Here is a 27,184-nt window from a genome sequence, read left to right as displayed (position 1 = left end):
CAGTTCTAGAATTCTGGCCTCTCATTTCAGACTTTCTCTGGTTCTTCTATTTCAGGAAAAAAAAAAGAGTTGTTATATTTCAGAAAACATATCATTAAACAAGTGGGGGCCCTAAGTAACTTTCTTGGAACTTATTTCATGAAATCTGACAGCCGATTGTAAGGAATGCCATTTTAAGAAACAGAGCAGGTATAGTCCAATCAGCACATCACATCTGCTCTGTTGTTCCCTAAAATCACTTCGGATCTGATTGCAGTCCCAACTCTACCCTCCGTTCCCACACCGCATCCCCATGACTCCCTCATCAATCAACAATCTCATTGAGTCAGCCTTGAGTATGCTCAGTGACGCAGCTTCCACTGCTGTCTCTGGAACATAATCCAAAGAGCAGTGCTGTCGTGTGAGAAGAAATTCCTCTTCATCTGTGTTTTAGGCCTTTTATTTCTTAAACCAAGATCCTTGTTTCTTGATTCCTCCATTAATAGTTGATGATGGACCTAAGTTATTATTTTTAATAACTCAAAGTAATTTTTTTTTCTTTCAAAATCTCATATTGCTTTACACAGCACAGAAAAGACCCTTTGGCCCATCTAGTCTGCCCTGACAAAACTACAGGTCGTTCTGCTATAATGCGCATTTTGTTAACACGAATTTGCTATAATATGATTGACGATTATTTCAAAAGCGCAAAGTTTTAAAGCGTGTATTCGTTATAACGTGATTCCAGCCCTTTTAGTTAAATAGTGCTGGTAGTACACGGTTTTCTTATAACATGGGATTGCCTGAGAATGGAACCGCCACACTATAGCAGAACTGACTGTCCCACTAAAGATGTGCTAATCCCAATTTCCTGCACTTGTCCTATTTCCTTGAAGGTTATGATATTTGAAGTGCTCATCCAAATGTTTTTTAAAGGTTCCCAGGCAGCGCATTACAGATTCCCACCATCCCCTGAGTGAAACCCAAATCCCCTCTGGATCTCTTGCCACTTACCCTAAAACTATACCCTCTCTAGACTGACCCTCAACCAAGGGGAACAGCTCCTCTCTATTCAACTTGCTGAATGTTGTGGAGAAGTGGGGTCAGGCCCGTGCATGTGAACCTCCTGGTCTGTTTGATATGGTGGCTCTTCTGGGTATCTTTACCTGATGCTGCAATGCCTTTGTTGTCCGTTGCAACATAAGAAGCTAGTTCAAAGTTTGGGAGAAGATTTGTAGCTCGGGTGCTCATTGTTGTGGTTCTGTTCGCCGAGCTGGTAGTTTTTGTTGCAAACGTTTCATCCCCTTTTGGTGAGAGGGCTCACCGATCTCTGGACTCATAGCAGAAGTAGTAATGCAAAGGTTAGAACAAATAGTCTTACCGCAAATACAACCCAAACTCTGGGTCAGATATGTGGATGACACCTTTGTAATCATTAAAAACACAGAAATAGAGAACACACACCGGACCATCAACACCACACTCACAGGAATCCGATTCACGTGAGAGGAAGAAAAGGACAACCAGCTCCCATTCCTAGACGTGATGGTACAGAGAACACCGAACGGAGAATTCAGCACGAAGATATACAGGAAAGCCACACACACAGACCGAGTCCTGAACTATGAAAGCAACCATCCCAACACACACAAACGAAGTTGCATCAAGACACTATTCAAAAGGGCCACAACACACTGCAGTACACCAGAAGTGCAAAAAGAGGAAGAAGAATACCAATATAAGGTATTCACCAAAAACGGATACCCGCGCAATTTCATCAACAGATGCCTAAGGGAAAGACAACGGAACGAGGACATGCCGCAACCCAAAGGACTAGCCACACTACCATACATCAGAAGCATTTCCGAACTGACAGCCACTAGGACTCATAACTGCACACAAACCAACAGCCACTCTCAGACGACAACTCACCAGGACAAAGGACCCGATACCCAGCATGAGCAAAACCAACGTAGTGTACAAAATCCCATGCAAGGACTGCACAAAACACTACATAGGACAAACAGGAAGATAGCTAACAACCCCCATCCACGAACACTGACTAGCCACGAAACGACATGACCAGCTATCCTTAGTAGCCACACACACAGATGACAAACAACATGAATTCGACTGGGACAACACTACTATTATAGGACAAGCCAAACAGAGAAAACCAGGGAATTCCTAGAGGCATGGCACTCATCCACTGATTGTATCAACAGGCACATTGACCCGGACCCAATATACTGGCCACTGCAGCGGACAGCAACTGACAACTGGAAGCAGCAGAGACAAGCCACTATAAATGCCGGAGGAAACATCACAGAAGCGCTTCACAGGAGGCTCCCAAGCACTGAGGATGTCACCTAGAAAGGGGGCGAAACGTTTGCAACAAAAACTCCCAGCTCGGCGAACAGAACCACAACAATAAGAAGCTAGGATATGGTATTGAAAAATCCAACAAATGTTTATAGCAGCTCTCCAATGTGTAAAGTTTAAAAATTTGCTGAGAGACCTTCCATCTCACCTGAAACAGTTAAGTTAGGCTTTTTCAAAGCTTCATCGGTAATGTTTCAGTGTAGAGCACAGATACTAAAGCCCAAACTGGTGAGTGCAGAGTTATTGGATAATTGCACCCTAGTGCTAAGCTCATTGTGAGTGGCCAAAGGAGGGTGAAAGTTATCAGGGGCCTCAATACCTCTCTCGTGATTCATTCAGGAATTGGTGTGACTGATGCTCGAGTTTAGGATGTGGGTTAATTCTGAGGCTTTCCACCTTTGGACAGCCAGCCTTGGTTCCCCTTGTGACAGATGTAGAGAAGACATTAACTTTTTTTAAGAATCCTCTTGTGGTTTTATCTTGTCACAAGACTGCAAAAGAGAACAAGATCACATGACATTGCATCGCTTCCCCTGGTACTGTCTCGTTAGCATATCACACAGTCAGCCTTTACTCCTTATACTAGACCTCTCCCATGTTTTTGATCCCACCCATTATATTACCTCTACCCGACACCCTCCTATTTTCCAAATCAATTTTATTTTAACAGGGACAACCTCTGTGGTGGTGTCAAGTGGGCGGCACGGTGGCTCACGGGTGGCACGATGGCTCTGTGGTTAGCACTGCTGCCTCACAGCACCAGGGAGTTGGGTTCGATTCCTGTCTCAGGCGACTGTGCAAACTCCACACAGACATTCTCCCTGTGTCTGTGTGGGCTTCCTCTGAGTGCTCTGGTTTCCTCCCACAGTCCAAAGATGTGCAGGTCAGGTGAATTGCCCCTGCTAAATTGCCCATAGTGTTAGGTGCATTAGTCAGGGGTAAATATAGGGTAGGGGGAATGGGTCTGGGTGTGTTACTTTTCGGAGGGTCAGTGTGGGCTTGTTGGGCCAAATGGCCTGTTTCCATACTGTAGGGAATCTAATCTAAAAAAATCTCAAGCATGTTCTCAGCTCCTCGGGATAACATTAAGAATCTGAGTAATCCGTACGGTCTCCCAAAACTGGGCACAGGGAGAATTGACAACTGGTTGTGGTTCAGTGGTCAGCCTGGCAATACATCTCTCAATGAATGGAACAGTTGTGCTCTTTTTTACTGTGTTACTGATTGTCTTCACGATTAGATTAGACTTACAGTGTGGAAACAGGCCCTTCGGCCCAACAAGTCCACACCGACCCGCCACCCACCCATACCCTTACATTTACCCCTTACCTAACACTACGGGCAATTTAGCATGGCCAATTCACCTGACCCGCACATCTTTGGACTGTGGGAGGAAACTGGAGCACCCGGAGGAAACCCACGCAGACACAGGGAGAATGTGCAAACTCCACACAGTCAGTCGCCTGAGTCGGGAATTGAACCTGGGTCTCAGGCGCTGTGAGGCAGCAGTGCCACGTGCCGCCCGAAGCAGAAGGTTACCTCTGTACAGAGACCTCTGTACCTTTTCTCTTTATTCAAGAACGGGATAAGGGCATCTCCGGCTAGGCAGCATTTATTGCCCGCCCCTAATTGCAGTTAAGGGTCAACCACATTGCTGTGAGTCTGGAGTCACATGTAGGCCAGATCAGTTAAGGGTGGCTGTTTCCTTCCCTAAAGGGCAATAGTGAACCAGATGAGTTTTTCAACAATGGATTCATGCTCATCATTAGGTTCTTAATTCTGTAATTAAGAATCAAGATATTTATTGCATTCAAGTTCCACCATTTGCCTTAGCAGGATTCAAACCCAGGTCCCCAGATGATTATCTGGATGTCTAGATTAACAGTCTGGCAATACTACCACTAGGCCATCACCTCCCACCTGTTCTGATGCACTGTGCTTTTCTGAATTTGAATGAGACCTGTCCAGAGTCTGGTCTGCTCTAGCACTTTTCCAAAACAAGCTTGATCTTGACTTGAAACTAATTCCACTAGTTGGCGATCCAGTAGGTTGTGTTTTTATTTGATGTTTGTTATAGTCCCACATCAGCCAGCAGTGCTACTCATCCTCTACCTTTCTCACTTTCTTTTAAGTCATTGTCATATGATGTTTGTATGTGTCAGAGTCTCTTTCTCATGAAGAGTTTGTGTGCTGCTAAACCATTTTGGAGTAGAACTGATTATCAGGATCATAGTTAATTGTAGAAGTTATGTTGGGTCAGAGTGAACTAAAAGATCATTTACTTTCTCAAAAAAACTCTGTTATGCTCCATCTGAGAAACATGCATTACCATATCTTAGCAGCTGATGCTAAATGGGATTGAACAGCTAGATGTTGAAGAGATGTTCCCTCTTGTGAAACAGTCTCATACAAGAGATCATAGATATAGAATGAGAGGAGGTAGGTTCAAGACTGAGATGAGGAGAAGCTACTTCTGTCAAAGGTATGTGAATCTGTGGAACTCACTGCCCCAGAGTGCAATGGAGGCAGAATCAATCAACTTACTCTAAAATGAAATAGATACATTTCTGATGAAAAACGGGATAAAAAGGCTATGGGGAGCAGTCTGCAAAGTGGAGTTAATTCCAGGATAATGTCAGCCATGACCATGTTAATTGGCAGGGCAGTTTGAAGGGCTGAATCACCTGCTCCCTCAACTAATTCCTACATCCCTGATGTAGAGGCACATGGATAACAGCTAGAACTTGCCAACTTATTTTACCAAACCCACGGATGCCTGGAGCTCAGTCATGTTCTGAGGATATTCCTTTTATTGTGATGTCATTGTAGATCATCACTGACACCGGATGTTTCTTCAGTATGTCCGAGGAAATATTAAATTTCATCTTCAGTTGGTGACAATCCACATTCTTTGATGAGTGTAAATCTTGCTTCTCATTGTGCCAGCATAGCTCCACTGTCATGATCTGTATGGGTGGATCCATGGTTCAGGACAGTCGTCCCTGTGACAGTGACTACATCCTGCCCTGGTTGTGAACAAAATAGACTCTTCAGCAAGGGGTAGTTGCCAAAAGTCACATTTTGCTTCCAACTCTGTGGAGATTGAACTCTTCCCCAGCTTTGTTAAGCAATCACCCACATGACATATGATGAACTTGTCCTTCAACTACTTTGTTCAGCTGTAAGATCTACATAGCTTCTGATAGATTCCTGGGCTTTGGCACTAGATCACACGCCAAGCACCAGCTTATCAGGTCACTCACTGATGAAGTAACCTCTTACTTCGACAGGGAGTCAATTTCCATCTTTGTGTTGAACATTTCTGGGCTTAAACAAACATTCTTGCTTAATTTCCCAATGTAGACCAGTAGGAGGCTGGGAGAACACAGCAAGTGAGGCAGCATCAGGAGGTGGAGAAGGCAATGTTTCAGGTATAAACCTTCCCAATGTAGCATGATATAGCTGTTCACAGTTTTCCTAGCCCTGTCACCAGTAGTGGAAGTTCAGCTCATTAGATTTTAGATCAATCTGCTTGGTTTTCCACTTCCTCTACTCTGCAAATCAGATGTAAATCAACAGTCCTGCTTAAGAGTGAACATCTGGGGTTTAGGATCATGCATAAGGTTTTAGCAATTTTTCACTCTCTGTCTTGTTGAGTTGCATTCAGTTGTCCTATGACCTTGAGTTCAATACCACCCGACCCATGCAGTTCTGTACATGATGGCTGCGTGGAAGATTTCTCCAACTTTGATTCAGTATCAGAAATGGGGGTTTGGTTAGCTCAGTTGGCTGGATGGCTGGTTCATGATGCCAACAGTGTTGGTTCAATTCCCAAGCTGGCTGAGGTCACCACACAAGCCTGGCCTCCTCAACATTGCCCCTCGTCTGAGACACGGAGACCCTCACATTAAACACATACCACTCATCTCTCTCAAATGAGACCATCCTACCCTCCTCTGGGACTAAGGCAACTTTGTTGACATCTTTTAGTTCATGGATCTTGCCATCTTTCCAGGGCTTCTCTTTGGTTTGAAGAAGCTTCTTCATCTGACACCCACCTTGCCGGTTCCTGTCTCCTCTCATTGTCGTTCGGTCTCTTTGGCAGAACAGTTTCTGCACTTGTGTCTTTTTTCCAGCACACCAATAAAAGTATCTGAGGAGGTGGATGGGTGCACTTCTGCTTCTCTGTTTATTTTACAGGTGCACCTCTGCTTTTAATCTGCAAGTACTCCGCTGGGTCTGTCATTGGGCTATGGCTATCTCTGCTTCTTTGCTTCCTGACCTCCAGTTGAATTGCCTTTGTTAATGTTAGATCATTCCCCTTGCTACAAGTAGCCAGAGAATGCTTCATCTTAGACGCTGACAGCAATTTATTCCTGATCAACTTTTCTGCCGAATACACAGTGCTCTGCACAGATCATTGATTAATATATCAATAATTTCCACTTGTCACTAGACTCACATATTAAATCGAGCTGTCTTGACACAGATATTATTTCCAAGATTGATGCAAGCATCAAATGCTTTTGTTAACTTTGTCTTCCTCAAAGCTTTGCCTGACTAGGATGTTGTCTGCACAGCTCCTAATAATGTACTGACCTCCTCAACCCCCAGCTTTCAGGGACCTCATGCAATTCTTGCTAAATCTTCTGTATCATTGCAACCGTGGTTGCATTGTTTCATTCTGACCTGTAACCTGCTTCAAATATTTTGGTGAAGACAATGGGTTCATTGTGCTGCTAAAGAATATTTACAGCATCCACTCAAGCGAGGATCACATTGATTTATTTAAAGAACATTTCACCCCTGGCTTCATCTTGCCGCACTGGTAAAAGTGAAAGTACGATCAGATGTCACTTCCTCTGGTTCCTATATACCGTGTTTCATTAATGCAAAAGGCTAAAGTGTCTTGTGGTGCAGTGGTAATGTCCAGGCCTCTGAAGCAGGAGGCCCAGGTTCAAGCCGCACCTGCTCCAGAGGTGTATAATAACATCTTTGAATAAGTTGATTAAAAAATGATGCTTTAAAAAGGTAAAATCTGAGGGTCACTGCAATTCAGAGTCAGAGAGTGATACAGCATGGAAACAGATCCATTGGTCCAACTTATCTGCATTGACCAGATATCCTAAATGGACCTAGTCCCAATTGCCTGCATTTGGCCCATATCCCTCTGAACCCATCTTATTCATGTACCTGTCCAGATATCTTTTCAGTGTTGTAATTATAATTGGGCTATGAAGGAGAGTCATTCATCGTAATCTCAGCCAGTCCAGACTTTGAGCCCATACTACTGGCAGCACTCTGCTTTGTAAGCCAGCTGTCCAGCCAACTAAACTAATCTCCTTTGTGGCAAAGCTGGCATTTCTATTTGTGATGAAGGGAATCAGGGATTACAGGGAAAGGGCAGGAAAGTGGATGTGAGGAATGTTGGATCAACCATGACTCTGTTGAATTGCAGAATATGCTCACGGGGCCGAATGGTCTACCCTGTTCTTATTTCTCATGGTCTTATGGTCTAAATACTTCACTTATAGGCAAAGGACAGAAGATGAACAGGCATAGTAAATCATACTGCCACATTTCCCAACAGCAATACCAGATTATATACAAAATCTATACTGTAGCACCATTATTTCCTTTGCATCAAAGTAACAACACTGTTATTAGATCAAGGAAATGAACTTATTTAATCTTTTGTTCAAAGGCTATCATCTGATCTTTAAATAAATGAAACAAATACCTTTAATTTATTACAGGGAGTTTAGGAACCACACATCTCTATGCCAACTCAGTTCAGAAACAGCCCTATGGATTTTATGGGAACCATGGAAACAATATTGAAAAATGACTTTGATGGCAAAGGGTTTAAATCAAGTCTATACCTGTGTGACATGAGCTGTTTCAAAGGCATTCTGCCTGGAGGGGCCAAGCAGCACACATCTAATCAAGTTCTCCTGAAGTGAGAAATCAGTTGTTGAGCAGTCTACAGCAGCCATGGAGAGCTATTAATTCAGAACACCATCAGTGTTCTACACAAAGACAAAAGCAAAATAGTTTTCTAACTGGAATAAATTAAAGATTTCTTTTTTTTTCAATTACTAGGGGATAGGGAAAATGTTGTTCCAAATGTATGCAATGTAGATAAACACCCATACTTACCTACATTGTGTAAATTATCATTTAATTACCATTCCCCTATCCGCCTCATTGATAAACTGGCCCTGACACATGGTTTGGGCATTTCTCATGCTTTATGTTGATGCTGTGGTTGAATACAAACTGAACTCATTATATTGTGGCACTCCAGCTTGTACGCCCCAGTGTATACAGAACAGAGAAGGATGATAAATGGCATATCTATGGATGCAGGGAAAAAGTGAGGACTGCAGATGCTGGAGATCAGAGTCTAGATTAAAGTGGTGCTGGAAAAGCACAGCAGGTCAGGCAGCATCCGAGAAGCAGGAAAATCGACGTTTTGGGCAAAAGCCCTTCAACAGGAATGAAGGCAGGGAGCCTCCAGGGTGGAGAAATGCAACTAGATGGTCAACCTGGGGTTTAAAGGGAGCTTTCACCAGTGAGGAAGGGGTTTGTGGGGCAAAGCCCCATTTGGATCACGTGCCTGATAATTCAGTGTAAACCTGCAGTACTGTCAGAGATACTGACTCACAGGTTAGGAAATAAGTTCATTTCCTTGATCTAATAACAATATTGTTACTTAGCTGCAAAACAAATAATGTGCTGCTGTATAGATTCTGTGTATAATCAGACATAGCCATCGGGATATGTGGCAGTATCATTTACTGATCATGGGTCATGACCTCAAATGGCGACTCCCCTGCCCCTCTGATGCTACCTGACCTGCTGTGCTTTTTCCAGCTCCACACTTTATCGACTCTGACTTTCCAGCATCTGCAGTCCTCACTATCTCCAACTTGTGTTAATTTCTCCAGATAAAGTACCGGGCTAAGGGCATCCCCTTTTTGAAATAACTCCACAGATGCCGGTATCCTGTCACCAAGTCATCCTTCATTTACATGTGCATGGTATTTGACACTAGTCCGGCTTCCTCAGAGCCAGCTCTGAGTGAACAGAAACTCTGACACTCCTGGTTATATCTGTCAGCCAGGGCTCCCTGATTGGTAAACAGCCTCATTCAGGGAACTCATATCCTCTGAAGTCCAGCTGACAATCACGACACTTCCATGGATCACCCTCTGTCTTGTGAACACATTCCTCACGTCTCATATCACACCCAAATTCATATTGCCTCCTACGTTACATGTTTGTGGTTATTGAATTTCTCTTTCTAATTTCTTGCTTGCTAACTTCTCATTTGTGTAAGTAAAATGTGCAGATTGCCAATGTTCTGGAGCTGGTTGTTCACAGGATCACGGGATTATACAGGGCAGAAGTGGCTCTTCAATCCACAAAGTCTGTACTGTCAAAGCTACCCTAAATCTGCATTAGCCTCACCTTATAGCATTAGGCACATAGCCTTGAATGCTTTGATGCTTCAAGTGTTCATCGGTGTACTTCTTAAAAGTTGTAAGGTAACCTGCCCCAATGATGCTCCCAGGCAGTGCATTCCAGATCCCCATCATCCTCGGGGTGAAAATATTTTGCCTCCAATCCCCTCTCAGCCTCTTGCCTTTCACCTTAAAATGTGGTCCCCTAATCATTGACCCTTTAGACTAAGCTGCTTTCTTTTCAACCTGGTCCATGCCTCTCATAATCTGAGACACCTCTATCAGGTTCCCCCATCAGGTTTCTTTGCTTCAGAGAAAACCACCTGAGCTTATCCAGCCTCTCCTCATAGCTAAAGTACTCCTTCCATGCATAGTATTCTTCAGTCCATTAAGGACTGGTTCCTAACTTGTTTTTTTGTGAATACTTTGGATCTTGGTTCTTGAATATGTTGTCTGCCAGTGTTAGAAATGCACGATGCTTTAAAAATAAAACCGAACAGCCCCAGAATTGATCAAGAGTTAATGATGGAAAAGTACAGCAGGTCAGGCAGCATCTGAGGAGTAGGAAAATTGACGTTTCAGGCAAAAGCCCTTCATCAGGAATTAGAGGCTCATTCCTGATGAAGGGCTTTTGCCCGAAACGTCGATTTTCCTGCTCTTCGGCTGTTGCCTGACCTGCTGTGCTTTTCCAGCACCACTCTAATCTAGACTCTGATCTCCAACATTTGCAGTCCTCACTTTCATCAAGAGTTAATGATACTGAATAAATTTTGCGTTTAAGAGCTGTGTTTTTCCTTCTCCCTTTTCCATGATTATACAAAAACCCTTGAAGATTTTAGTAAGAGGTAGGCACTGGGGGGTTGTCATGCCTTACTTCTCTGTCTATTTAGTTGCCTCCTCACTCTCTACCCTCCTGTCCATTTGTTATTGTTGTACAAGTAATGCTTCATCATTGCTTTTTAATGATCTGGTGGTGATAAAGAAAAAAAAACATCCAGAGGTCTGTCAGAGCACCTCTGGACAGAAAAAAAGAAAGTAGGAAGAAAGAGAAAAAAAAAGGGTTGGGTTCTTCCCCAGTGGGGAGCTGACATCTGGAACAGGGAGAGGGTCTGCAAGGGAAAGGTGGAAACTGGTGTTAGTATCAGATTTACAATGAAACCCTTTTAATCTCAAAAATCTCTAAAAGTCTGTTAAACAGTGTTATGACCCTGCCTGTTGTTAATGTTGCACAATTCAGATCGAAGAGCGAAATCTGGCTTGACAGACCCTAACTTTTTTAACTTGTGGAGGTCAGTTACCGAATCAATTTGCAAGTGTGGTTTTAACACAGAATAAAATGTTTATTAAACATGAACCAGAATATACCAGATAAAGCAAAAGGTTGGAAAGATTTCATTCCTGACTTCATAAAAATGATTCATATTCACATTAGTCTTTTCAATCTAGCAATATTCACATCAACACTCAACCCTGAGTCATGAATTACAACTGAGACTCCTTGCTCAGTCTCAGTCTGGGGATAACAGCCACTAGTTTTCCTTTTGGCAAAGTGCTGTGCAGTCTCCAGATGCTTTTGTTATTCAGCTACTATCCCAGGCACCAAAAAACAAACTGCAAACTAAATTTGTTGTCCTTTAGTTCCAGAGCAACTACATGAGATCCTTAAAGCCGGTGCCTGGTAGTCCTTCACTATCTGGCATGCATCACACTGAACTTCTGAATTATTCTGCCTCGCTCTGTATATCTTTGGATCCCTGACCCTACTCAAAGCAGTTTCTTTGCTTTACCATGTTTTTCAAGTACACTGAATTGTCCACCTCAAAAATTTAAAACCTCATTAAAATGTATGTTGAGATAGTCTTGTAGGAACCGCAGGTCAAAGCTCTTAAATTAAACTGTAATAATGACTAATTATGTCTATTGCTTAATACACACAATATAATTTCAACTTAAAGATACGCATTGTTAACAATAGCCTTCTTTAAAGGCTGAATTAATTGATACACACAGACGCAAGTATGTATTTGCATTTGTACAACACCTGTCTGGACAAACAGGCAAAATCCAAAGAGAGGAAGTTTATCACATGCTAATTACAGCTTTTGCTCCCAATTGTTATTGTAGACGTTGGTGTTACGTTTGCGGGACAACATGATGAAAATGGGTGAGGAATTGGACCAGGCTGCTGAGACCGAGGCTCGGGAGAAGGAGACTGCAAAACGTGTCCAGCAGCGGATGGAGGAGATGAAAGCAGAAATGGATGACCTTGTTGAGAGGGAGCAGGAAGCCTCACGAAGGTGTATGGAACTGGTACGTACATTCAGTTCAAACTCAACTCTTCAAACAGAAGAGATAAAAATACAAATTCTTGACCTACACAGGTGACCGGCAAATCAAAGGGAAAAATACCTTAACCTTTTGGCTGGAACAATCCATTGAAACTAATACAAACTGATAATTTATTACCATGGCTTCCCCTAGGGGTTATGTCAATTTAGTTGGGGAGGTGTTGGCCGAGTGGTATTTTCGTTGGGCCTGTTAATCCAGAGACCCAGATAATGCTCTGGGGAGCTGGGTTCAAATCCTGCCAAGTGATTTTAAACTCAATACATATCTAGAATTAAGAGCTGAGTGATGACCATGAAACCATTGTCAATTATCAGAAAGCCCATCCTGGTTGACTAATATCCTTCAAGGAAGGAAACTGCCATCCTTACCTGGTCTGGCCTACATGTGACTCCAGTCCCACAGCAATGTGGTTGACTCTTAACAATTCGGATGGGCAATAAATGCTGGCCTAGCCAATGCTGCCCTCATCCTGTGAATGAATTAAAAACAAAACTTTTCTCTCTACAGAATGAAGTAATTCACCTATTTTGAAACCATTTCTGTACTCAGATTTAAAATTGGGCCCATTAAGTTTAATTTTAATTTGCAAGGATCATCCATGTACTTCTGTTGGTTAGGCTGGATGACAATAAGGTTCACTTCTGGGCTGATGTGGTGACGGCAATCTGTAGTTTCACCCATCAGCCCACCTTGATCACCTTGTACAGTAAATGCTCTTGCATTTGATTTTGGAAGTAATAGATTCCAAAGTGTTAGCCACAATAACCTTTCACTACACCTTGTGATAACTCACATCTTGAGGAAGCCCTGCATTGCTCTGCTTCAGCGGTTATACTGTTTGAAACTTTTTATGGAGTCAGGAGCATTTTGTGTGAAGGTCTGTATACATTGGCCAGACAAAAGTTAGGATGCTCTGTGCAGTTAAAGGCACATCTTCACAGAAACCTTTGTTTCAACAGGATACTGGAGTAATTATAATCTTGCACAGTGATTTGAAATGCGGGGATAATTTTCCACCTGACCTACACATCTTTGGGTTGTGGGAGGTCAGGTGGATGGCTACGCTAACTTGTCCACAGTGTTAGGTGCATTAGTCAGAGGGAAATAGGTCTGGATGGGTTGCTCTTCAGAGGGTCAATGTGGACTTGTTGGGCTGAAGGGCCTGCTTCCAGACTATAGGTAATCTAATCTAATTTCTACCAGGGCAGAAAAGGGTTAAAAATAGTTGCAGAGAAGGGTTAAAAATAGTTGCAGAGATGATTTTAAAACAGTGAGGAGTTTTGATAATGATGACTAGGGTAAATTCTGGATTAGTGATGCTGGAAGAGCACAGCAGTTCAGGCAGCATTCAAAGTACAGCGAAATCGACATTTCGGGCAAAAGCCCTTCAGGAATAAAGGCAGTGAGCCTGAAGCGTGGAGAGATAAGCTAGAGGAGGGTGGGGGTGGGGAGAAAGTAGCATAGAATACATGAGTGAGTGGGGAAGGGGATGAAGGTGATAGGTCACGGAGGAGAGGGTGGAGTGGATAAGTGGAAAAGGAACTAGGCAGGTAGGACAAGTCCGGACAAGTCATGGGGACAGTGCTGAGCTGGAAGTTTGGAACTAGGGTGAGGTGGGGGAAGGGGAAATGAGGAAACTGTCAAAGTCCACATTGATGCCCTGGGGTTGAAGTGTTCTGAGGCGGAAGATGAGGCATTCTTCCTCCAGGCGTCTGGTGGTGAGGGAGCGGCGGTGAAGGAGGCCCAGGACCTCCATGTCCTCAGCAGAGTGGGAGGGGGAGTTGAAATGTTGGGCCATGGGGCGGTGTGGAGATGTTCCCTAGACTAGGGTAAAGTCCATCTCATCAGGTCGGCCAATCAAGGCTGTGCGGCGGCTATCAGAAATGTAAAGAGAGAAGAAAGGAGAAAGGCCTTCATTTACAAGCCAAGTGTGGCATTGGGTGTTTTGTCAAAGGGAAGGGTCAGGGAAAGCACTGGCAAAATTGTTAAATATTGAAATAGGTGAAGGTACTTGGCTAATGGGTGAGAGCAGTGCCTTGATGATGGTGTCCACTGAGTTAATATACATACAGGTAAAAGGTAGGTCACTCCGGCACACCTCAGGTGACCGGGTCACATTAATGCCAACACTGGAATCTGTAGTGGAAACAAAAAAATGTTGGAAATCACAGCAGGTCAGGCAGCATTCATGGAGAGACAGCAAGCTAAAGTTTTGAGTCTAGATGACTCTTCAGAGCTTGAAATGTTAGCTTGCTCTCTCTCCATGGATGCTGCCTGACCCATTGTGATTTCCAGCATTTTTTGTTTTCAATTCATATAAAGTGACACTCACTGATATAGGGCAAGAGTTAAGCTCAGAGTTGCATTCCTTTAATAAGTCACTCAATTAATACATTTATGCCAGGTAAAGGTTGGCTCTGGCTTGACTTTGATCGATTGGCAAGCAGGAGGATCACAGGTAGTGTGTTTAACCAAAGTTTGCTACAGTAAAGGTCAAGATACAACAGGCCAAGTGGCCGAATTGTGTGCTAAGCAATTAGGCATCTGTGGCTTATGTTCCAGCATCCTTTTAATATCGATATCAATGGAACTGATGATAACAAAATAACAAAACAAAATAGGTGCTTGTAATGAGATGGGGGCATATAAGAAATGATAACCCAGTTGTTTCAAATTGGTATGAGTTAAATATCTTGAGAGTCAGTATTCATAGATTGAGTGCTATTGCACATTGATTTGAAGACAAAAGCCCTAAATGGTTGTCATGGTGATGAACATGATTCTGAATACTGAGTGCGTGTTATAATTGAATAATTGGCACTAAATGAAGTAAAAACAGTGATAAACCAAATTGTTAATCATTTTTTATGATGGTGTCAAGCTAACTGATAACTGTTTCAAGTGCTTCTCTAATCAAAATGTACTACATGGTGTGATTTTCTAATTTAAACACAACCAGGGGAATCAAGTCAACAACATCCTCCTTCTCCAATTGGCTGGTGAATCATTGTAAATAGGAGATAATCTTTTATTAATAAAGATATGGAGTGCTGGAAAGCTCCATTCTTATTTATGAAGAGTGCTGAAACATAACAACATTATGGAGGTCTTTTCAGTTTTGCAATATATTGGTGTTTCTCTAATTTCAGCAACTAATAAATTTGGTGGCGAAATGAATGCGTGAATGAAGAGGTGGTTTAAATGCAATCCTCTGCAAGTTGGTTGTTCTTGGCTTTTTGCCCATGTTTTCCGGGTTAGACACAGAAAGATGTCATTTGACCCCTCGTGTCTGTGCCAGCTCTCTACAAGATCATGACAGGAATGAACCGATGCCCTGCCTTTCCTCCATAACCCTGCAAATCTCTTCAAATAATGATCCAAGTCGACAGTGTGGTCCTGATGAAGGGCTTAGGCCTGAAATATTGATTCTCCTGCTCTTCAGTTGCTGCCTGACCTGCTGTGCTTTTCCAGTCCTGAAGCAAATAATGATCCAAGTCTCCTTTTGAAGATCACGAATGAATCTGTTCCCAACACATTCCAAAGTGTTATATTCCAGATTCCAGTGACTCACTGCTTATTTCCAACTTCTTACTGACTCCGTCTAGATCCTGTACGATATTGAGCAACTCGATCAAATCAATCCCCCCTCTCAAACTTACTCTGTGCCAAGGAACAAAGCTCACTTTCTACAATCTACCCTGAAATACAGGGATGTTGCCAGGGTTGGAGGGTTTGAGCTATAGGGAGAGGCTGAATCAGTTGGGCCTGCTTTCCCTGAAGCATCAGAGGCTGGAGGGTGACCTCATGGAGCTTTATAAAATCATGAGGGGCATGGATAGGATAAATAGACAAGGTCTTTTCCCTGAGATGGGGGAGTCCAGAACTAGAGGGCAAAGGTTTAAGGTGAGAGGGGAAAGATATAAAAGAGACCTAAGGAGCAACATTTTCATGCAGAGATTGGTACGTGTATGGAGTGAGCTGCCAGAGGTAGTGTTGGAGGCTGGTACAGTTACTGCATTTAAAAGGCATCTAGATGGGTATATGAATAGGAAGGGTTTAGAGGGATATGGGCTAAGTGCTGGCAAATGGGACTCGATTAGATTAGGATATCTGGTCAGCACAGACAAGTTGGACTGAAGGGTCTTTATCCATGCTGTACATCTCACTGATTCTATGATTCTAACTGAAATTAATTTGTGCCTGGAGCCATTCTTGTAAATATTTTCTTCATCTGGTGTATATGAGAGTACAAATGTCAATGAGAATTACTGTTGGGAAAGCATGTAGTAGCCAATCTCTCAGCTCACTGACATGGCAGGGGAGGTGCTTTGTACAATGATAGAACTTGGAGCTGATGGTGCTTGTGGAACTCTACCTTATGACTGCCATCAGAAACATTTCCCATTGTATTTTTTTCCCAAAGATTATTGTGGAAAATGAGAGCGCACATTGTAGAGGTTAACATATTAGCATATAGTAAAGATCAGCGAGCTATCAGGAAACAGAGAGTAGGTCATTTCTGGTTAACAAGTCGAAAGCAATGCTTGGTTGTCAATTTTATTCAGTTTATACAAACACATTGGATGATAGGACCAAAAGTGTGGTTGCTAAATTTGCTGAAGCCACAATGAAAGGTAGGAAAATAATTTGAAATGAGGACATAAAGCAGCTACAAAAATATAGAGGTACGTTAAATGAGTCAGTGAAGATCTGACAAGTGGAGCATAATGGCAAGAAAATGTGAGATTGGCAGGAAGAATGAATAAGAAGCATTTTATCAAAATGGGAAGAGTTTGCAGAGCTCTGAGAGGCAGGGAGATCTGGGTGTCCATGTGCACCAAATGCAGAATGATGGTATGCTGGTACAGTAAGTAAATAGGAAAGCTCATAGAATGCTATAGTTTATTGCGAGGAGAATGGAAAACAAAAGGAGGGAGGTTATGCTTCAGTTACATAGATTATTGATGAGGCTGGGTCTGGAATATTGTATACAGTATTGGTTTCCATATTTTTAGTCACAGTTTTTACTACATGGGAAAAAACTCCTCCCCCAAAGATTTGGAGCTGCACTTGCCCGAATCTCGAATATTCATAAGTTCCCATTGATACCAACTCTGCCCAGTATCATTGACGGATTCTGCATAGGAGAAGCCAGAGATTGTCAGAAATTTTCCCAGATTTTGGTTGAGAGGTCTACATTGTCAATTAAGGTAAAGTCAAGCCTAGAGTTATGATGTTATTTGAACATCTGGGAACACACATGTAATGGTCTAGTGCTATTATTGTAAGAACATGTTAATCCAGAAACCCAGGTAAGATTCTGAGGATCCGGGTTCAAATCCCACCATGACAGACGGTGGAATTTGAATTCAATGAAAATCTGGAATTAAGGGTCTAATGATGATCATAATCCATTATCAATTATTAATCATCCATTGCCTCACAAACCTTATTGAGCTCTTTGATAAGGTGACCAAATAAGTGGATGAGGGTAAAGCAGTTGATGTGGTGTATATGGATTTCAGTAAGGCATCTGATAAAAGTTCCCAACTATAGGCTAATGCGCAAAATATAGAGGCATGGGATTGAGGGTGTTTTGGTGGTTTGGATCAGAAATTGGCTATCTGTAAGAAGACAGAAGGTGGCTGTTGATAGAAAATGTTCATCCTGGAGTTCAGTAACTAGTGGTGTACTGCAATGATCTGTTTTGGGGCCACTGCTGTTTGTAATTTTTATAAACAACCTGGATGAGGGTGTAGAAGGATGGGTTAGTAAACTTGCAGATGACACTAAGGTCGGTGGAGTTGTGGATAGTGCTAAAGGATGTTACAGGTTACAGAGGGACATCGATAAGCTGCAGAGCTGGGCTGAGAGGTGGCAAATGGATTTTAATGCAGAAAAGTGTGAGGTGACTCACTTTGGAAGGAGCAACATGAATACAGAGTACTGGGCTAATGGTAGGATTCTTGGTAGTGTGGATGAGCAGAGAGATCTCAATATCCATATACATAGATCCCTAAAAGTTGCCACCCAAGTTTGATAGAGTTGTTAAGAAGGCATACAGTGTGTTAGCTTTTATTGATGGAGGAATTGAATTTTGGAACCATGAGGTCATGTTGCAGATGTACAAAACTCTAGTGCAGCTGCACTAGGAGTATTGAGTCCAGTTCTGATCACTGCATTATAGGAAGAATGTGGAAGTTTTGGAAAGGGTGCAGAGGAGATTTACTAGGATGTTGCCTGGTATGGAGGGAAGGTCTTATGAGGAAAGGCTGAGGCACTTGAGGCTGTTTTCATGAGAGAGAAGAAGGTTGAGAGGTGACTTAATTGAGACATGTAAGATAATCAGAGGGTTAGTTAGGGTGGACGTTGAGAGCCTTTTTTTCAGATGATGATAGCTAGCATGAAGGGGCATGGCTTTAATTTGGGGAGGGGGGTGAAAGATATAGGACAGATGTCAGAGGTAGTTTCTTACTCAGAGAGTAGTAAGGGCATGGACTGCCATGCCTGCAACAGTAGTAGACTTTCCAACTTTAAGGGCATTTATATGGACATTGGATAAACATATGGATGGAAATGGAGTAGTGTGGGCTTCAGATTGGTTCCATAGGTCGGCGCAACATCGAGGGCCGAAGAGCCTGTACTGCGCTGTAATGTTCTATTTTCCAAGTTAGGAAAAACCCAACTTGTTCACCAATGTCCTTTAGGGGCATCCTTACCTGGTCTGGCCTACATGTGACTCCAGACCCACAGCAATGTGTTTGACTCTTAATTGCTTTCTGAGTAATAAATGGTGGCCTACATGCTGACATCTTGCGATTGAATAAAAAGTATACATATGTGTGTTACAGTTACCAATCTATTCAATATCTGCTTATCTTTGCAGATGTCCAGTAATCCTGCAGCATTGGCCCCACCTGGTTTCTATTATAGCATTGACTAAGCCAGGGAGGTGGAGGGAGGAAAGATAAAATAGAACTGGAACAAATATACAATTTTTTTTCTACACATGGGAGGGAACTGCCATTACTCACTGTCATAAGTCACATATCCTCTCCATTCACGTTGGAAAAGCTACTCCCTGTGTGTGTCTATTTATTTTTCACATGTTACACTATTATTAATACATTTCTTGGAGAGGTTTCTCAGAGCTGCACAATATATTTAGAGACTGTGAAGTTGGTGATTTTCCTAGACTCCTGCTGTGTTCCCTCCCACTGTGTCTCCTTCATTACCCTTTGAGATATAGTTTGGCAACTCAATGAATCATTAGTCAGTGTTTACACAGAAAAGTGTGAAAGAGCGAATATAGTTTTTTTTAAATTGTGTGCCTTCTATAATGTCTCTGATGGGATGCACTGATTGTCATTACCTGGAGTGAGGTCCCTGAGGTGGCAATTTGTTTCAAACATACTTTGTTGGGGTGAGTTGGAGTGTGTGTGTTGAGGGGGTTAGGGTTTGGCCTTCAGGAAGGACTGGGAGCAGGTGGAAAATCAAATGAACAAACAAGTGTATCTCAAACCTAATCCCAATTTGCCTCATACTGCCCTCCGCCCACATCCTGAAACTTCTGCATCTAACAAGCATGGATCACATTGGAAGCTAATTCACTTTCAGTTGACAGATCAGCCAATAAAAGCTTCGGTAGACACTGTATCCCTTCATTTTAACCCAAACTGGCTGAGATTCCTGGGAATCCCAACAAGTTAAAGGTGATGAGAAAGTGCATGAGGTGAATGCATTTACAGCAATTCTTGTGGCCAAGAGGAAGAAGAGTATTTCTCCAGACCCAACAAGCTGATCTTTCAAACTACCCACCATCAACAGTGTGCAACTTGGTTCTTTAATGTCTTCCACCCAATACACCTTCTTATGATTGCTAATACCCTCCCCAACTGCCCCTCGCACAATCTCGGACTTACACATTGTTCACTCCCCCAGCTGGTTTTGTGCCCCAAAACAGACTGCCTGTGAGTAGGTTGGCGATTAGGTTGGGGTAATGACTGAGAAAAGTTAAAAGATGTTCTGTGGCTAATTCCAGCAGAACCTTCCAGAAGCACAGGGCCTGGCCTTCCCAGTAACAAAGCCTTCAGCCATCTCCCCACACCCCCACCTCTTCATGTCCCTGAGCATATCATTCTGACCACACCATCTCTCCTTACTATCAAAGAGATAGTTTATATAAGAAGGTGTGCGATCAAGCACCAAACACAGCTTTAGTCAAATGGATTTGGTATGAGTAAAGACAAAGGAAATGGATCCAATGCCTGCTCGGTACAGATAACTTCAGTGCGTGGTCAAATGCTTGCAAGCTTTGTAAATGGTCTTGCTGAGGGGCCTTGTGATTCTAACCTTAACACTCACTAACGGAGCAGTCAATATGTTATAGAATGACAGAATTGACAGCGCGGAAGCAGGCTGCTTGGCTTGTTCGATTCATCCTGCTATTTATTATTACTGCTCTTTACACAACCATCTCAGCTCCTTCCATACCTCAGGAATCACAGAATCCCTACAGTGTGGCAAAGGCCATTCAGCCCATCAAATCCATATCAGCCCTCCAAAGAGCATCCCACTCAGCCCCACCCCTCTACTCTATCTGTGGATCCTGCAGTCTCCATGGCTAATCCACCCTACCCTGCACATTGCTGGACACTATGGGTAATTTAACATGGCTAAGTCACCCTACCCTGCACATCGCTGGACACTGTGGCTAATTTAGCATGGCTAATCCACATACCCTGCACATCCCTGGACACTATGGGTAATTTAGCATGGCTAATCCACCTAACCTTCATATCTTTGGATCATGGGAAGAAACCATAGCATTCGGAGGACAACCACGCAGACACAGGGAGAATGTGCAAACTTCATACAGAGAGTCACCTGAGGGGAGAATTGAACCTGGGTCCCGGTGCTGTGAGTCAGCAGTACTAACCACTCGTCCCATATGTTTGTTCAATTTCCCATGAAAGCATCTTCTATTTTCCTCAACATTCCCTGTGGTGGCGAGTGCCACATTTGAACCAAACTTTGAATAAAGCCATTTTTCCTGAATTTCCTGTTGGACGCATTAATGATGATATTTTGCTGCTAGCTCCCAGCTCTGGAAGCACCCATATGTGTCAACGTCTTGTATCATTGCATTGGGCAATGGATTTCCTATTCAAACCTCAGGGGAAAGATAGATTCCTTGATCAGTGACGTTCTGAGAAAATGTCAGAGTTTTTCGTGAAGTCTAATAGTCTGGGAGAACTGGTTACAATGTGCAAAACATAGACGTGTCAGGTTAAAGGTTGTACCTATAAATGTTAGTTCAGCTCTCTTATTCAAACATTATTGGGTACAGTCATTAATCTCAGCACTCCCAACTCCCACTGTGCTTTCTCGATCACAAACCAGACTGCTGCTTATCTTGCTCAAAAACTGGCTGACAGATCCTTCACTGGGCTTTTATGTTTCTTCAAAATAATCCCTGCCCGCTTTCCTTTGTTGTTCATCTGATTATTTTCAAGGGAAAACGGCCAGTTGTGCAAAATGACAATAACTACTCTCCTACTCATCTGCAAGCAAACAACTCGGAATCTGTTCTCTGATGTTTATACATAAAACAGTTCTCAGAATTTGCCACAGAAATAAGCCATTCAGCCCATGTCAGTGTTGATGCTCCTCTTGAACCCCCACTGATAATCAAACTCTATCAGCAGAACCCTCTCATTCCTCCTTGACCCCAGGACAGCACCTTCCAAATTCACAAGCAACTCCATCTAAAAGGATAAGAACAGCAGATACATCAAAAGGCCTATAGCAGTTCATCCACCACCTTCTGAAGGGCAACTAGGGGTGGGCAATAAATGCTGGGGCAGTCAGCAACACCCACATTCAACAAATGAGTAAAAACTGTCTCCTCGCAAATACATTATTATTATTCACCTGATCAACTCCCCCGCAGCCCTCCCCCCCCCCATTCCCTGTTACTCCCTCCTGCCATTCCACACCTACCCCCAAACCCCACAGATACATTCTCAGTTCTCACCACTCTCTGGGTAAAGAAATTTCTTCTGAATTCCTGATGTGAATTCTTGATCACTAAGTTAGATTGATTTCCTTTTGGTGCTTGGTCTCACCAGCATCGGATCTCTTTGTTGCTAAGGTTTATTCGCCTTTTCAACTAATTTGTACTTATAAAACATCCAAATAAAATGTGTTGGTCAATTCTAGTTCTTTTCTTCTCCTGTTCTATGAGTCATAGAATTGTACTGCACAGAAGGAGGTCATTCAGCTCATTGTGGCTTTACCAGCTCTCAGAGCTATGCAAATTTTCACTGACTGTTGTACTGTCTTCCTAGCCCTGGAATTTTACCTTTTAAGTATTTATCCAATTCTCATTTGAAAATTACAGTTGAATTTGTTTCCATGACTGTTTCAGGAGTGGCACGGTGGCTCAGTCTTTAGCACTGCTGCCTCACAGCACTAGGGACAGGGGTTCGATTCCTGCCTCAGTGACCGTCTGTGTGGAGTTTGCACATTCTCTCTGTGTCTGTGTGGGTTTCCTCTGGTTCCTCCTGTTTCCTCCCACAGTCCAAAGATGTGCAGGTTTGGTGAATTGGCCATGCTAAATTGCCCATAGTGTTCAAGGATGTGTAGGTTAGGTGCATTAGTCAGGGGAATGGGTCTGGGTGGGATGCCCTTGGAGGGTCGGTGTGGACTTGTTGTACCAAATGGCCTGTTTCCACACTGTAGGGATTCTAAATACAAATTTTCCGCATCTCTGGTTCTTTTGAGAAACACTTTAAAGCTCTGATATCGCTCCTTCAGTCAGTGGAATCAGGTTCTCCTTAATATATTGACACCTTGCATGATTTGCATGTCCTTAATAAGTCTCTCTATGATGTTTGCAACTGTAAATAGTAAAATCATAATTTTGTCAATCTCTCCAGATAACTGAAGTCCTGATTGTTCCATTTTTGAAAACCTCCTCTGTCCGGTCTTCAAGGCCTTGACACCCTTCCTAAACTCTGTCCACATTTAGGCACAATACTCCAACTGGGACCGAACCAGTGGTTTACATAAGAGACAGGAATCAATATTCAAGCATCGTACTGCAGTCTCTCGAATTACAAAGACTAACAATTGTCGAGAACCAGCCCATTATCAGATGTCTCATCGAGCTAATTATAAACCCTAAGTATTGTTATCAGTGAGTCAAGCTTGGATTCATTTTCAAACAACAAATACCACCGACACAAAGGGAGTTGATTAAACGTTATTAAGATTTAATAGAAAATGCTTCATACTAAGCCTTGCACAGACTAGACATATCACTGCAGTTCTATATTACTCAAAGCCAACCTCATTTTGTGTGTTACACCTGTGTAGCATGTGTGAAACCCACTGTCAAATTGAATAGGCATCACTTTGAACTGTCAAAAATGGACCAAAAAAATCATCATATGTTTGCCTGGGGTTTGTTATATAATTTGCCAGTTGGATGGTAACTCCTGTTGTTTTAGTTGTAGATATATATTAGATTCCAGTTTAAAGCAGATAATCTGAAAGACTCTGTGCTCCTGCTGTTTGGGCCCTGAAACACAATGTGTTTTGACAGTTTCCACAGTAACTTACGCAGAGACACAAAAGGGAGGCTTGGTGTGGGAAACAGAAGAATTTATATTGGATTAATGGATATTAAATGGATTAACAGTTGAGACTGAACCATGAAGCAGGGCAGTGCAGGAAGAGCCATACTCTGTATCTGTGCACCATTCTCTTTGACCCTGGGTTTGTTTTAGAAAGGCAATGGAGGTTGTTTTGACTTTGAACAATCCAGTGAAAGAGCCAACACTGGATCAGCTGCTGGTTGCATATGTCATGTTCACTTACCATGTGTGTCCACAGAGCTGTCTGTGAACTAAACACACGCTACCTGCTTTTTAAGGATCAAGTGTTTCAAATTACAGATAACCAGCAGTACTGCCTTTCGCTTTGAACAAGATAAAAGGTTAGATAAGGTTTGTTACATAACTGCTGCTGAAGGTAATAGAAAAAGTGACAAAGCTATTAACCAGAATACACTGCAAAGATTGAAAGTAAGGCAGGGCAAAAGTTATATATGAAAATGAAATTGAGATCAGCTTTAAATATCATTGCTGGTCTGACTTGCTTGAAAGTTCTTTTTCTGAAGTGAAAGGTTGCAATCAACTTAAGCAATGGTGAGGTTTTGTAGTTGAATAGTTAGAGGCTGTTCCCAAAAGTGGAATGAACAGACCAGATCCTGGGAGTGAGTGATAGTTTCTTTGTTTTGTTCTTACAGCTTGGTTGCTCTTGGTAGCCTGGTGACATATCCCCGGATAACCCACTGTCTCCCTGTTGCGGTTTATGTAGATATGCTTGAAATACCTGCACACAGTGTTTGCTTGCAGCCAGACTTCTGCATACTTCAAAGCTTATAAATGATTTATATTCCAAATTATCAAATCATGTCACCAGGTGATGTATATAGGCAGACCAGAGCTGGAGCACAGGCACATCTGCTGTCTTTTAATCAAAGTCATTAACTATTGCAGTCTCTCAGCCATTACCTTGATCACTCTGTCTGATCTCTAGTGAGTATGGAAGAGTTACTCCTATCTCTGAGGAAGCCATTACCAATGTGTTTTTGTTTACCTTTTGAAACATTTGTTGAGATCAAAAGATCTCTTGCAATCCTTCTTGAGGCAAGTGTCGTTCTAATTCTAACACCAGTTGAATCCACAAGGATAGACTTCCTATATTATCTTAAAGCCACATTAAGTTTCTTTCCAAAATATATAACAATGTTACCTCACATTCATGACATACACCTCACCTTTCATTCCTCTCCAGTGAAGTTAACAGACAGAAAGACTGAGAGATATATTTATGAGGTGACTTCTGATTTCACCAATCTTGCAGCCATCTGCCAAAGACTGAATGTGCTCGCCAGAAAATACTAATTTTAAAAAACAAACATTGATGAGATGTGGGCATTGCTGTGAAACCTGTATTTATTGCTCATTGAGTCAGGTAAGAGTCCACATTGCATTAGCCCTGGAGTCACATGTAGGCCAGGCTGGGTAAGGATGACAAATTTCAGTTTAATCTAAACAAATGTGGGGTGGTGCATTTTGGAAGATTCAATTCAAAAGCAAACCATACAGTAAATGGAAAAGTCCTGGGGAAAATTGATGTACAAAGAGATCTAGGTGTTCAGGTCCATTGTTCCCTGAAGGTGGCAACGCAGGTCAGTTGAGTGGTCAAGAAGGCATACGGTATGCTTTCCTTCTTCGGACAGGATATTGAGTACAAGAGTTGGCAGGTCATGTTACAGTTATATACGACTTTGGTTCGGCCACATTTGGATTACTGTGAACAGTTTTGGTTGCCACATTACCAAAAGGATGTGGCTGCTTTGGATATGGTGCAATGGAGGGTCACCAGGATGTTGCCTGGTATGGAGGGTGCTAGCTATGAGGAGAGGTAGAGTACCTTAGGATTATTTTCATTGGAAAGGTGGAGGTTGAGGGGGGACCCGATTGAGGCCAACAAAATCATGAGAGGTATAGACAGGGTGGATAGCAAGAAGCTTTTTCCCAGGGTGGAAGACTCAATTATTAGGGGTTACGAGTTCAAAGTGAGAGGGGAAACATTTAAGGGAGATATGTGTGGAAAACTCTTCATATAGAGGGTGGTAGGTGCCTGGAACCTGTTGCCAGCGGAAGTGGTAGGGGCGGGAACAATAGCATCATTTAAGATGGACCTGGACAGAGACATGAAAGGGCAGGGAACAAAGGGATACAAATCCTTAGAAAATAGGTGGCAGGTTTAGATAAATGATCAGTGCAGGCTTGGAGGACCGAAGGGCCTGTTCCTGTGCTATAATGTTTTTTGTTCTTTGTTCCTTCCCGAAAGAACATTAGTGAACCAGATGAGTTTTCTCCCCAACAACTGACAATAGCTAAAACAGTTAGACTCTTAATTTGAGATTCTTTTAAAACAATCAAATTCATGTTCCACTATTTCAAGGGTTTAAACCTGGGTCCCCATATCATTAACTGGGTCTCCAGATCAATAGTCTGCTCATACTACCACTCTGCCATCACCAGCACCACCCCCCTCCCCGCCTACACAGCTATGGAAATCTGTTCATTTCCTTCTTATAACACTCAGAAAGTGCCCCTCCTCCATAAACAACAACTTAGAGCAGAATTGTTTGCCTCATGATGGGGCCAGGAATTTGCACTTCTCTACAGCTGGCATGTCCAATGGTGCTATAGCAACACCAACACTCTGGACCAATTGTCAAAGGCTACTCTCTGGAAAACTCAAGTCGTCCTGTGGACTCTGGAGTTGTCAAACTCTCAGTCAACCTTCTGGAAGCAAACTGTGAGGCCAGCTCTCCAGACAGACCTTTGGGTCTCTCTACCTGCCTGGTCTCAGCTACAGCCAATACCCTCCTTGGGAACTCAGATTCCCCCTCCTTGGGTGGATTCTGATCTCATCTTTCAATGCAAGAAATTTGAAAAGTTTCTCTCCTCTTACCTTTAAAGACAGGTTGATGCTGTTTGCAATATGATGATGATACCTTGGTTGAGTGGCAGAACCTCTGATTGTTCCTTTGGCCTTTACCAGCTGACCACTCCTCCAAACTGGACAATCAACGTGGCCAACTCAGGGAGAATGACGTCTGGGTGACTTCTCCTTGAGACAGGATGGCATTGTGCTCTAATTGACCGTGATGACAGAGTCCCAACCCAAAGCCCAAAATCCTGCCATTCACCTTTTAAGACATAGCAAGTTATTGGTTCCAAAGTGATGGCAAAAACCATGATGAAAACATTACCAATTCAAAATTTTCTAACACCCCTGATCTTATTCGCCAGCTCCTGTTTCTTCCATGACTCCATGTTGGTGTTAAGACAAACACACTGCATAGCAATCATGGGTTACCCTTGCAACACAAGGTTTGTATCAAGAAATGAGTCACAATT

General features: G+C 42.7%; 1 protein-coding gene across 6 annotated transcripts in view; it reads left to right on the top strand.

Moving 5' to 3' along the window:
- The window catches only part of LOC132827048 (unconventional myosin-XVIIIb-like), a 350,661-nt gene that overhangs the window by 296,471 nt on the left and 27,006 nt on the right, over positions 1-27,184 (top strand). For all 6 annotated transcript variants that reach the window (XM_060843476.1, XM_060843475.1, XM_060843474.1 and 3 more), the window contains one exon: positions 11,952-12,137. In XM_060843476.1, the coding sequence (XP_060699459.1) occupies positions 11,952-12,137 (186 nt within the window). The remainder of the gene's footprint in view (positions 1-11,951; positions 12,138-27,184) is intronic.

Source organism: Hemiscyllium ocellatum, chromosome 24 (genome assembly GCF_020745735.1).
Source record: "Hemiscyllium ocellatum isolate sHemOce1 chromosome 24, sHemOce1.pat.X.cur, whole genome shotgun sequence".
In the NCBI taxonomy this organism is placed as follows: Eukaryota; Metazoa; Chordata; class Chondrichthyes; order Orectolobiformes; family Hemiscylliidae; genus Hemiscyllium; species Hemiscyllium ocellatum.
Note: the sequence above shows the minus strand (reverse complement) of the source record. Positions and strands in the feature narration are given on the sequence as shown.